Source organism: Mirounga angustirostris, unplaced genomic scaffold (genome assembly GCF_029215605.1).
Source record: "Mirounga angustirostris isolate CCGP_5_RB_7025 unplaced genomic scaffold, mMirAng1.0.hap1 SCAF_13, whole genome shotgun sequence".
In the NCBI taxonomy this organism is placed as follows: domain Eukaryota; kingdom Metazoa; phylum Chordata; class Mammalia; order Carnivora; family Phocidae; genus Mirounga; species Mirounga angustirostris.
The window spans coordinates 58,673,235-58,687,196 of record NW_026991721.1 but is presented as its reverse complement, the minus strand read 5'-3'; the positions used below and the strand labels follow the sequence as shown (position 1 = coordinate 58,687,196).

The 13,962-nt window shown below is 40.5% G+C and overlaps 1 protein-coding gene and 2 pseudogenes across 1 annotated transcript; 1 reads left to right on the top strand and 2 right to left on the bottom strand.

Moving 5' to 3' along the window:
- Window positions 1–1,634: 1,634 nt before the first annotated feature.
- LOC123856644 (olfactory receptor 51L1-like) lies at window positions 1,635–2,580 on the top strand (annotated as a pseudogene).
- A 1,870-nt stretch (window positions 2,581–4,450) lies between these two features.
- Window positions 4,451–5,383, bottom strand: LOC123856645 (homeobox protein NANOG-like; annotated as a pseudogene).
- Window positions 5,384–12,345: 6,962 nt separating this feature from the next.
- LOC123856646 (olfactory receptor 51Q1) lies at window positions 12,346–13,212 on the bottom strand. The gene has a single exon (XM_045892794.1). The coding sequence runs from the start codon at window positions 13,210–13,212 to the stop codon at window positions 12,346–12,348; it is 867 nt and encodes a 288-aa protein (XP_045748750.1).
- Window positions 13,213–13,962: the final 750 nt, after the last annotated feature.

The following is a 13,962-nucleotide window of genomic DNA, read 5'->3' as shown; positions in this document are numbered from 1 at the left end:
AAAAGAACTCAAAGTACGACAGGAAGGACAGAGGCATGAATGTAATTCTAGCAAAACCAGAAAAGTCTGTACACAATATTTTAAAGTCACAGGTGAGAAAGTTATTATTTCTGTTTAAATAGTGTTAGGAAAAGGTGCAGCTAAAATGAAAATTTTAAATATGAATAATATAGTATGAGTTAAGAAAATTATCAAAGAAGGTAAGACAATGTAAACCGGGGGAAAAGTATCAAATTGTAAATGTAAGTGTTAGGACATCTTCTGAATAAAATACTTCTGTTAACAAAGACTAAAATCCATGAATTTTTTATAAGCTACATATCACACTGTCTATTCATATTAGATTTACTCTCTGTGAGACACCTTGATAGGAGGACTTGTGGTAAGGAAATTAAAAATCAGGTACTTTGAGCAGCTAAAGGCACTTAGGATACATAGCGTGAAGAAGGGAAGATTACAGATTATTATGATTGGAACATTCAGGTACAACTTAGCCATTCGATTATTTATTTATCTATCCAGTTAAGTATTTACTAAACATTGTTATGTGCTTGACCCTGTGCTAGTGTTGGGTGTCTAATGATAAATGAAAAAAACTCAATACTATATTTTGATGGAGTTTACAGTATAATAGGGGATATAGGCATTAAATAATTACACAAGTTAATACGTGTTTGCAAGTTAAGATGTATTTTGCAAGCAATTCACAGATACCATGAAGAATAATATTCAGATGAAACCTGAAAGAGATTGTTTCTCTGCATCTGCAGCAGTTATATACAATGTGGAAGAAGCACATTTAAGCACTGTAGAAGTCAGTGCATCTAACCAGGATAGTGGCGTTAGGTGCAATGAGCTCTCCATCTTTGGGAGTGTTCAAGCTGAGTGTGGGTGACAGTTTGTTAAGGATGCAGTGGAGGGGATTCTATCAATAGGTGCAAGATTGGATTCTGGTTTCAGGTCCTAGAAAGACTATCGAGTTGGCAACTGAATCAATGGACTTCTGAGAGGAGCCACTTTAGAAGGTCTCCTGGTCTCTTCCATCTGCCCCCCTGTCTGCATAGGAAAAAAATGTGCATCTGCCATTCTGTCCTTTTCATTGCCTGTGAAAATAAAGAAGACCAACTTCTCCAGCATCTCCCCATTCTTCTCCCTTAGGTGGCTTCCGTTTCTTATACAAATTACTACTCTTATCTCCACATTACAAGTAAAAAACAAAAACAAACAAACAAACAAAAACCTCTTTGGATCAGAGTATAAATAAGTTGCCCACATCACACATCTAGTAAATAGGCTGAGTATGGATTTTGACAGGTCTGATTTATTCTAGTGTTTCTGCTCTCAATTTTTAAGCTATGTTGTCTCTCATAAGATTGGGCCGTTTCAAATATCTCCTTTACATGTAAAATTTTAGGATTTTAGAGGTCAGAGGAAGAGGAGGTGAGAAGAGAGTGTCTGTTATATTTTTACCCAAAATGATGTAGACGGCTCCAACTTCCCCCACTTCCTTCCATCTCCTTCCTTCAGCCTTTCAGGTGGGCTGATAAGGCAGAAAACCTTCAGGAGGAAGCTAATTTCGTTTTGTTTTTTTTTTTTCAAATGTCAGGTGAAGACTTATCTCTGCTGTGGGTGACATGGGAGCTGAAAGCAATGAAAGTCTTGACATCCTATCTGTCTTCCTAACTGGCATCCCAGGATTGGAGGCCCAACATGGCTGGCTTTCCATTCCCTTTTTCACTATGTATATTGTGGCCATTGTGGGTAACAGCCTAATCATGGCAACAGTGCATGAGGACGCTGCTCTACATGAGCCCATGTACCTGTTCCTCTCCATGCTAGCTGTGACTGAGGTTGGTGTTTCTGTGTCTGCACTGCCCACTGTCATGGGTATTCTTTGGTTTGATGCCCGCCAGATTGACTTTGATGGCTGCCTGGCTCAGTTCTTCATCCACACCTTCTCCTGCATGGAGTCAAGGGTCTTGTTGGCCATGAGTTATGACCGCTTGATAGCCATCTACAATCCACTGTGATATACAGCCATTCTAACCCTGTCCTGTATCATCTGCATGGGTCTGGGAATCACATTGAAGAGTGTGACATTCATGGCCCCACTTTCAATCTTTTTGAGGCAACTGCCCTATTGCCATGTTAATGTCCTCTCCCATTCCTACTGTCTCCACTCAGACCTGATCCAGCTGCCTTGTGCTGATACTAAGCTCAGTAGCATCCTGGGTTTGTCCATTGTCCTGGCCACTTTTGGGCTGGACTCACTGCTCATCATGGTTTCTTATGTGCTGATTCTTTACATAGTGCTGGGCATTGCTTCTGGGGAGGGACAGTGGAAGATCCTCAACACGTGTGTCACATATCTGTGTGGTGCTTTTGTACTATGTGCCTATGATTGGTGTGTCGGTGATGCATCGTGCTGCCAAGCATGCCTCACCCCTGCTGCACACACTCATGTCTAGCATCTACTTCTTTGTGCCTCCTGTGCTCAACCCCATCATCTATAGTGTCAAGACCAAGCCAATCCGACAGGGAATTTTCACCTTGTTCTCCTGCAAGAGGAAATGGCTCTGAATCCCTCCAACAGGGCAGAGACTTCGAGTCACTCCATAAACTCTGATGGTGTTTCTGCAGTGAGCAAAGCTGTACACCAGGCATTTGGTGGAGGAATAGGAACGAGAAATTCAAAGCATTGTCACAGGCTTGACTCTGGATCATGAGTCATCCCTAGCCCTTTTTATTTCACATCTTATCAACATATGTGTGTCTCTGTATGTATGTATGTGCATGTCTTCTCTAACCAGATGTGATCAGCTTGAGGGCAGAGATTGTGAATTTCACTTTTTCATTCCCCCGCAAAAGTCCTAAGCAAAAAAGCCCGATAAATAGTAAGTTAACAGTAAAGGCTGGAGTCTTAATGATGTTTGAATTGAAATACAACAAATTGCTGTTTTTGATAGGTTAGGCGGGGATTAAGAATATCCCCCAAGAAAGAAAGATTGTTCTAGGAATGTGCCTTTGAGTAGGGTGAGCATACTTTCTGGTTTGCCCCAGATAATCATGGTTTACACTTACTTTCCTCAGCATCATTATTCATATAGCACTCTTTTTCCCTCCCCAAAATGTCCTTGTTAAAACAATAACTTGTATGGGAACATACTTATAAAGCAGCCTCCTTCCTGTTATGTAAGGAACCAGACTCTGTACAATCCACATCCAATGGTCTCCACCCTAAGAATTTCTGTACTAGGAGACTCTGAGGTTAAGGAACAGCTTCTTAAATTGCTTCAGTTTAGGCCTAAAATAAAATATGGACAATCTCAGAATGCCCAGGTTTCAGATCCTAAGAATTCTAGCAAAACACCCAAATTCTGTCCTGGTAGAATCTCAGACCTTATTTGTAGGGCCAAGTAGGTCTGGTGTCACTGTGCCTGGATATTCCTGTTTTTCTTTCCTCCCCTCCCTTTAGCCTTCAGTAACCTCAGCATGTCATGTGATGGGTATATTTTTATATGCTCCTTGACCTTACCCCTCCTTCAGACCTGTCAGAATGGGGCTGGTTGTATCTGGCTATGCCTCTCTAGGGTTTCCTGGAAACCTTCATTGGGAGAGACTGTTCTCACACCTCCTAAGGAACATGTGTAGAGTGGATTGTGTAGAGTGTAGAGTGGATTGATAGGACTGTGCTGGTTGATCAGTAACTGGTCTCAGGTTTTCAGCCTTTCTTACTTCAGGGTCTCCAATTACAATGCAAATGTTTTCCTTACCATATACAGTTATTCTTGACTTCATCCAGCTCATCAGGTGATGGTGACCTTTTTGTCACTAATTACTAGATTACATGCCCACCAATGACAATTTCTATAAAGTCCAGGTGACTGATTATTTCTTTTTTAAGTGGGTATTTTATTTATTTGTACTTAAACCTATAAACCAATCAGCCAAACTGGTACTATTATCATGATACATTAAAATACAAAACATCTTTCTACAAATACTAGTATAATGAACAAATTAACAGTTCTAGTAAAACATCACAAGGGACAGAGGAAATCAATGAAGCACATTATAGCTTAAACCTTCACCGTTAACAATTGAGGTTATTAACAAGAAAAGCCTCACAGTCTCAGAAAATACAAATTATCCTTCATCACACGTCTTTGTATCTTCACTTCCTATTCTTGAGGTTAGATTCTAGAGCCTAAAGATATCCACATTAGGATTGTATCTAGTTATCTATAGCCAGAAACACCTTTTATCATGTTGTCCATAGTAGCCAATGCTACTGAAACCTCTTTGACTCCAATTGTACCCCCTCAATGGACGCAATAAGAATAATGGGAAACAGAATATCGAGGCAGAGATATACAGGACCCTAAAAGACAAAGCCTAGGAGAAGTAATACAGCCACTGCCGAAACTGAGATCAAATAATATACTCATCGTCACACATCTTCAGGCTCTATGTTCACAGAGTAATTTGGGAACAAATCCATTATTTGCTGGGTACTAAAATACTTAGCAGATTGTTGTATTACACTATAGCTTTCTCCAGAAGTTTCTAAGATGGACTCCAAATCGCTGATGGAATTTTGCTGGAACTGGATCTGGGGCTGCAGGGATTCCTTTCCACAGTTCTGGAGCTGATTGTTCCAGGCTTGGGGGCACCAGGTCTGACTGGTCCAGGAATGGTTCCTCCAAGACTGGATGTTTCAGGAGTGTTTGCTCCAAAACTGGCTGTTCCAGGTCTGGTTGCTCCAATTCGGGTTATTCCAGGTCTGGTTGCTCCATATTGGAAGGTTTCCGGAAGTGTTCCTCAGGTATCCCTGGTGGTAGGAATAGAAGCCTGGGTATTCTGTGGTTGCTGTGCTGTTCTGAGTCACAGTCTTGCTCTCCTTTGGCCAATGGTTTTTCTGCCACCTCTTACATTTTATTCTCTTGTTCTGGAACCAGGTCTTCTCCTGCTTATAGCTAAGGTTCAGAATGTTGGAAAGTTCTTGCATCTGCTGGAGACTGAGGTATTTCTGTCTCTGAAATCTATCATTGAGGACATAGAGTTGGGTCTGAGAGAACACAGTCCTGATCTTCTGTTTCTTGCCCTGGGCCGTACCTTCCTTCCTCATTGTTCTCTCCTCTCCAGAAGTGGGTGGTAGTTTTACCCTGGGACTGGTGGAGGAGTTGGGGCTGTCCTGAACAAGCAGATCCATGGAGGAAGGAAGAGGAGAGATGGTCTCCACGTGGGGTGTCTCAGCAGATGACATTTGCAGGGACACATAATTTTCTTTAGGCCCATAAATCGTGGGCATTGGAGAAGAGTTCCTAGAACTGGGTGCTTCGGGTCCAGGCGGGCATTGGGGCAGAGCTGGATCTGCACTCATGTTGGTGAGTTGAGGGTAGACGGAAAAAAAAAAAAAAGAGCGAGATTGTAAGAAAGGCCCAGGCTTATGGATCTAGGTGGAAGAGCTGAAAGGAGTAGGAAGACCTCCAGATGTTAAGAGTTTGAGAAAGACAGGTGACTGATTATTTCTTACAACTGCATGTGCACCTACAATTATCTCCAAATAAAAAGTTTAATTTTTAGGGCCACCTGGGTGGCCTAATCGGTTAAGCCTCTGACTCTCAGTTTTGGCTTAGTTTGTGATCTCAGGGTCATGAGATAGAGCCTCCAGTCGGACTCCATGCTCAGCAGCATGGAGTCTGCTTAAGACTCTCTCTGCCCACCCCAAATAAATAAAATCTTTTTTAAAACATTTAGTTTTTAAAAGGACGTGCAAAATTACAAACCCAAATTTTATATTAGATTTAACAGGCATACTATTCCTCAGAATTTTAGAACGTCTGCTCTTCAAAACACATTATTAAGAAAATGAAAAAGCAAGCTAAAGACGGAGGAAATTACAATACATATATCTCACAAAAGACTTGCATAGAGAGTATGTAAAGATCTTTCACAATATGATAAAATACAATGCAATTAAAACCACAGTGAGCTAGGACTTAACAACTTAGCATGACTAATATTGAAAAGACTGACAATGTTAAGTGCAAGCAAAGATATTACGTATTGCTGGTGGAAATGTAAAATAGTATGAGTGCTTTGGAAAACTGCATGGCAGGACACCTAGATATTTACACAAGAGAAATGAAAGCAGGAATTCACAAAAAAAACTTAACGATGCTTTTTCGTAATAGCCCCAATTTGGAAACAAGTGAAATGTCCACCAACAGGTGAATGGATAAGCAAATTGTGGATATCCATATAATGGAATGCCACTGAGCAATAAAAAGGAACAAACTATCATACACACAAAGACATGAATGAACCTCAAAAACATGGTGAGCAAAAGAAGACAGACACAAAAGACTACACATGATAATTTCATTTATATGAAATTCCAGAAAAGGCAAAAACTAATCTATTGTGACAGAAGGTAGATCAGTGGTTGCCTGGAGCTGGGTGCAGGGGAGGGGATTGACTAGAAGTGGTTAACAGGGAAGTTTTGGGGGTGATGGAAAATTTCTATATTTTGATTGGGTAGTGGGTATAAGTATTTGTCTAAATTATCAAATTGTACCCTGATAATGTGTGCATTTAGTTTTATGTAAATTATAACTCATTAAGTTTGATTTTTAAAAGACAAAACACAAGCTTATATTATTTCTTAGGTTCAACACATACAAAAATACTCTATCAACTTGCTATTAAAGTTTCTAAATGCTCACTAAAAAAAAAAGAGCTGATCTATTTCCCCAGTAACATTTCTCACATGACAATGTGTTAGAAACTGATATGCACATCTGGGTGCCTGGGTGGCTCAGTCATTAAGCTTTCGACTCTTCATTTCAGGTCAGTTCAATGATCTCAGGGTCGTGAGATCGAGAGCCTTGTGGGGCTCCATGCCTAATGGAGTCTGCTTCTCTCCCTCTGTCCCTCCTACACACACACTCTCTCTCTCAAGTAAATCTAAAAAACAAAAAACAAAACAAAACAAAAAACCCCAAATACTGATATGCACATAAATAACTTCTAAGAAAAATATGTGCAGTACTGTAGCATAATGAATGTGATATCTATAGTAACTTAATATTAGCCAATTTTTAATATAAACGATATCACTACTTTTTTCCTGCTAATTCACAGGTTAAAAGTTGTCACTGGAGTCCTCTTTTTTGCACATATTACCTGCTGTTCAATACACAATGCAGATACCACTTTTATATATATATATTTATATAAATATATATATATTTTTACACTCAAGCCACGACTAGAATCTAGCTCCCAAGATGAGAGGCAAAGAAATACAAATAGATACCAGGCTAGAAATCCATAATCATAAAAATCCACCAATAAAAATGCTCATATTAGGACATAAACAGCCTGTCAAATGTTTTACACTTTGCAAAAGAATGCAGAAGGATTGTACAAGCATGTACATTCACTTATTAGTCCTGGTAAGAATGGATTGTTAGACAAATTAGAAGAGTTTGGCATTTTTATTTAAAAATGTTTAAATTTTTTTTCCCGATATTTTTCCAGTATGGAATATAATGTTTGAATAAAATTTTAATTTGTAAAAGTCTTGAGTTAATTTTCTCATTGAAAATCTAAAAATTTTTAGCTTCAATATTTCTTCTACTGATTTTATTTGTCAGATACACTAAAATTCCTTCCAAAAATATTTGTTTATGTGAATGGGTGTGACTGTTGCTACTAGTTTGTCATTGTTTCTAAGCCCTCTCAGCTGGTAGAGCAAGGAAATTTATGTCCTATGTCCGTATACTCACCTGGATCTATACAAATACCTGTAAGCATTTTTGCATTTAACCATCGGCAACTACGTTGAGCTAAACATGACTTCGTACTGATGTCTTCAGCTACGGTGCATGGATCCCTCAAGCCTTCTCCCCTTGCTTTTCTGTAATCTCCCAATTGGATAGCAAGAACCTGGCTCCCGTCTGCTGTCCATTTACTTAGGTGTTCAATTCCAGCACACATAGTGTTGGTAGAACTGCTGACCACACTGCCATGAGAAATTACTTCATCAAGCAGAGTAGAGCATTTATTGTTCCTCCTTTTGTCTTTAGTCTTACAGACTCCAGCAGTTTGCAAGGTTACTTAGGTCAGCAACTCCCCCCCACCACCCCCCATCCTGCACTCATATCCTTCAGCCCAGTACGCATCTCCTTCAGTGCAGGTGTTTCATAGTTTGTAATAGAATTCTACTTTTTCGCCATATTCTGCAGCCCATCCTGGGAATCCCTGATGTCCTAAGTGATTTTTAAAATTAACATACGTTATAGTTCACTCTGTGCTGCTATAAAGTGCTATGGATTGTGGCAAATGCATAGTGTTGTTTATGCACCCTTTCGGTATTACGGAATGATTTTACCACTCTAGAGAATCCTCTGTGCTTCACCAAATCAACACTCCACTTTCTCAAATCCTTGGTTGTCACTGATTAGTTTATTCTCTTTCTAGTATTGCCTTTTTCAGAATTTCATATAAATGAAAGCAAACGTAGATTTTTAAGGCTGGCTTCTTTCATTTAGCAATGCACATTTAGGATTCAGCTATGTCTTTATGTATCTTGATATCTCATTCCTTTTTAATTTCTGAATAGTATCACATCATCTGGATGCACCACAATTTTTTTTAATCCATTTACCTGATGAAGGACATCTTTGTTGCTTCAACTATTCTCTGTCTTTGCTTTTTTTTTGCTTATTATTTGCGAAAAGGTTCTCAGGTGCCTGACTGGAATTAGATCCCTTCTTCTGTAGCAGCAGCTGGGCTCTCTTCCACTTGAACTAGTACAATCCACTTAACATCTCTAAAAAATTGATATTCAATCCTACTTCCTCTTGTATACCTCATTTAAAATAATTATAAAAGGGTCAAAAAACCACCTTCTGAATTTTATGAGGTACAAGCACATTTAGTAGAGTCATTTACATTCTAGGCACTGAGTAACTTATGCAAAAATGTTTAAGATTAGCCAAAAAAGTTTCCAAAAGGCAAATCTATTTTGAAATCTAAACATACCACGTCATTTCTTAAGTCATGAAGCCCTCACATATACACACGTGCACACGTACACAGAGGAAAGAACAATTTTGTCCAGGGAAAGGAAACTGAAAGGTTGAACAAAGAATAAGGGTAGACTTCTTCATTTAATCCTCATTTGGCTTCCACTTAAGTACTGGCAGCTGTCTAGGAGTTCGGTGACTATAATATTCAGTTGATAGAAAGCTTTCACTAAGATTATTTCATTCTCAACAGCCACTGGGAAGGCAGCATGCGGAGTCATGACCCACGCAAGCCTATGGGCTTGGAGTCAATGCATGCCTTGTTTTCCATTACTTAGCCTGCATTTTATAACCCAGACAGTTAGCCAGACCATTCACTGGTCATCCAAAAACTTATTTTGCCCAAGAATTCCTCTTTGTGTTTCCAAACTCTAGTTTCTTTATAACCAAAATATTTCTACTCTCTTCTACAGCTGACCTTAATTTTACAGTTATAGAAACACAGGCCATGGGTTTGAATAGTCTGCTAGGGCTGCCATAACAAAGTACCACAGACTGGGTGGCTCAACAACTTACTTTCTCACAACTCTGGAGGCCTTGCACAATTTCTCACCATTCTGGTTTCTTTTGAGGCCTCCCTCCCCTGGCCTGTAAATGGCTGTCTTCTCCCTGTGTCATCACATGGTCTTCCTGCTGTGATTGTGCTTATCTGTGTCCTAATTGACCCTTCTTCACAGGACACCAGTCATATTGGATTAGAGCCCATCCTAATGACCTCATTTTAACTTAATTACCTCTTTAAACACCCTATCTCTAAATACAGTTACATGCAAAGATACTGGGGGTTAGAATTTTTACATATGAATTTGCAGGGGACACAATTCAGCCCATGACACTGATAGATCTCATTGTCCTGAGTTGAATTTTGTTCTGTCACCTCCCATCTCAGAAACCCACCCTCCCATCTGGGGAAGTCTTTAAGGGGCAGTGGGAGTATCTGTGTGTGTGAGCAATTACCATCTAGCCACCCTAATTCTTATTCTCATGGGGCTGATGTTCCCATCCATAATCCACAGTGTAACTTTGGAAGAGAGATGAAGAAGAGAATTCACATAAACTGAGCACCTCGGTTTGCAAGCTTATGTCTTTTACATCCTGTGTTTCATTGAAAACTCTCAGCCTTATGAGATGGGTATTATTATCCCAGTTTTAGAAATCCAAAAAATGAACTCAGAGTTTAATTAGTTGGTCAAAAAGTCACACAATTAGTAATGAAAAAAAGAGTGATTATTAATGGTGCCAAGTGCTCCTCTTGAAAATCTGGCATAATCCGAAGACTTATTTTCCCCTCATGATGTTTTGGGAGATTCTCAAGCCTGTACTATCCATGGAAAGAAAAGTCATTTTCTTCTTGTTCTTGTTCTTGTTCTTCTTGTTCTTGTTCTTGTTCTTCTTGTTTTTGTTGTTGTTGTTGTTGTTGTTGTTGTTGTTGTTGTTCTTGTTCTTGTTCTTCTTCTTGTTCTTCTTGTTCTTCTTGTTCTTCTTGTTCTTGTTCTTGTTCTTGTTCTTCTTCTTCTTCTTCTCCTCCTCCTCCTCCTCCTCCTCTTCCTCCTCCTCCTCCTCCTCCTCCTCCTCCTCCTCCTCCTCCTCCTCGTCTTCTTCTTTTAATTTTAGTTAACATTCAGTTCAATATTGGTTTCTGGAGAAGAATTCAGTGACTCATCACTTACATATAATACCCAGTGCTCATTGCAACAAGTGCCCTCTTTGATCCATATTCCTACACATTTCCTTGACTTTTTTTTTAATATTTGGATTTCCTGGTCCTGATTTCCCCTGTTCTGAGATTGCATGTGCCTCCCATTCTGCAATTTATTTCCCTACACCACCTGATCCACGGTTTTCTGGAGAAACATGCTAACTTCTAGGCTCTGGTAAAGAAGGGGTAAAATAAGGGAGGAAAGGATATCAGTGGAGAAAGACATCCTTCCCCACTTGTTCTCTGCCTTTCACATTGTAATCCTCCCCCTCCCCACTACACTCCCACTGAAGCCCTGCCTATTTTGATTCAAATCTAAGTCAGTCTTCATACCGGCCACCTGCACTATGGGTTCAGTAATTAGAAGTTGTGACCACAATTATAGCTGCCTTTCAAACTGTTATTTCTGAGATCCAATCTCGTTTCCACAAAATAATGACCAGGAAGGTCATATTCCTTCTATCAGAGCCTTTTTTGGTACAGAATTCATGATGCCAAAAGGAACTTACCCCTAAAAATTTGAACCACATTAAGGACATTAAGGTTTTAAAAAAACAAAACAAAACAGTCTACTCTGGTCAGAAAAATGAGTTCCTATTCCCACAAATATTATATGTAGACTCACTTGAAATTTTAATTCTAAACACTAAAGGACCTCTAGCATGATGGGAGCCTTATTCTAGCTGTGGGGGACCTAACTAACCATTCCACGCCAATCTTCAGATTGCATGTGTTCATTTGGTCTGCTGCAATCATGTTGATTAGGTAAACTGGAATAGCCAAGAAACTTGATCTGTATCTGTCCTCCCTGGAAGATTTGCCACTTTTTTTGCAAGAGAAAATTGGAGCATATCTATGCAGTAGGGTGAGCCAGTGCAGTGGACCTAGAGTTTACCTGGATGTCTGAGTGAAGCTGCCTACGAGAATGGGTGGTAGGGGTAACAAGTAAGGAATTTCTTCAAACTTATTTAACTGGGCCATGGGAGAAAAATTATCCAGAAAGGAAGATGAAACTTAAATCTTTACTCAATTAATGAAGCTCATCCCACTGCTGGTAAATGTGCTGGAATTTAATCAACTCAGATCCACATCTCTTTTGGATAGAACATTTGAGGCTAGGTCCTCCCAGACAAAAATTTGCAAAAAGCCAAGAACATGTCATTATGCCTTAAAAATATGATGGGGTATTATTGTACAGTCCACATTTCTCATTCTGACTATACTGTCCCCATAAGCTTGTGACTCTTAACTCCTGAGTAATTCAGCAAATCCATTCTTTCATCTTAAACACATATTTCTTTGGGAAAGGAAGTGGATAATTCCCAGGTGGATCTGCTTAGTCTTTTTTTTTTTTAATGTTTTATTTATTTATTCATGAGAGTCAGAGAGGCAGAGGCAGAGGGAGAAGCAGGCTCCCCGCCTAGCAGGGAGCCCGATGTGGGACTCGATCCCAGGACCCTGAGATCACGACCTGAGCCAAAGGCAGACGCTTAACCATCTGAGCCACCCAGGCGCCCTGCTTAGTCTTTACACTGTAAATGATGGGGTTCATCACAGGAGGTGCCAACAGGTAGAGATATTGGCCATGATAACGTGGACCAGTGGAGAGGCATGCTTGGCAAATCGATGAGTCATAGAAATTCCAACCATGGGAACATAAAGGACCAGAACAGCCAGAATGTGGGATAGATAGTTATTGAGGGCTGGGAACCGCTCAGTCCAGGAAACTGTGCCCAAGATACTTTTCAGGATGAATGTGTAGGAGAGCACAATGAGCAGAGGGTCCATCACAATAATGAGCAAAACCAGAGCAAATCCATACCAGCTCTTGACCTGGATGTCAGCACAGACCAGGTGGATCATATCCAGGTGGAGGCAGTAGGAGTGAGAGAGAAGGTGGGAGCAGCAAAAGGGCAGGCCCTTGAGTAGGAAAAGGGAAGGGAGAACAGCCAGAACACAGCGGCAAATGATGGCTAACCCGATCCTGCCAATGACTTTACTGGTGAAGATGGTGGCATAATGGTGGGGGCGGCAGATGGCCACATAGCGGTCAAAGGACATGGCCAACAGGACTGAAGATTCTGTGAAGGAGAATCCATGGAGGAAGAAGAACTGGGCAAAGCAAGCTTCAAAGCTGATCTTACGAATGTTGAACCAGAGGAGCTGCATGACTGTGGGCAGGGTGGTGAGGGTGAGGCCCAGGTCAGTGAGGGCCAGAATGGAGAGAAATAGGTACATGGGCTGGTGGAAGGATGGCTCTGTGTGGATGACAGCAAGAATGGTCATGTTACCCACAATGGAGATGGTATAGAGGCAGCAGAATGGGATGGAGATCCAGATGTGAGAGGCCTCAGATCCAGAGATGCCCGTGAGGATGAAGTAGAAGAGGGCTCGGGTGGTATTAGTTACTTCAGACATGCTTGTTGAATGCAAAACCAAAATCTGTGTGTTCCACAATAAGAAATTTTATCAGTGTGCTACTGCCATAGAATCATTATCTGTTCTTTAATCTAGGACCCAAATAGGTGTCTGGAATTGATTGTTTTTTTTTTTTTAAAGATTTAATTATTCATTTTGACAGAGAGAGAGAGACAGCGAGAGAGGGAACACAAGCGGGTGGAGTGGGAGAGGGAGAAGCAGGCTTCCCTTGGAGTGGGGAGCCCGACGCGGGGCTTGATCCCAGGACCCTGGGATCATGACCTGAGCCGAAGTCAGACGCTTAATGACTGAGCCACCCAGGCGCCCCTGGAATTGATTGTTTTTAAAGTTTTTTTTCTTTTAAGATTTATATTTATTTATTTGAGGGGGGAGGGGCAGAGGGAGAGAGAGAATCCGAGCATACTCCCCACATGGGGCTCCATCTCACAACTCTGAGATCATGACCTGAGCCAAAATGAAGAGGCAGACACTCAACCGACTGAGCCATCTAGGCGCCCCTGGAATTGTTTTCCATAAAACCATTGAGCAGTATGCTAGCCAGAGCAGTAGCAAACAGTTATGGATTCTTTTGCCATAAATTTCTATTTAAAATAACCTTATTTTTCCAACTTTCATACCAACACTATGCACTAAAATTTAGCTTTCTGCTTTTTGCAAGCCTCGTAATACACTTTTATAAATGTACATGTACAAATAAACTTACAGATACTCATTTACTAACTGAAACTT

Coding starts and splice junctions, on each gene's coding strand:
- LOC123856646 (XM_045892794.1), bottom strand. CDS start 13,212: ATGTCTGAAGTAACTAATACCACCCGAGCCCTCTTCTACTTCATCCTC.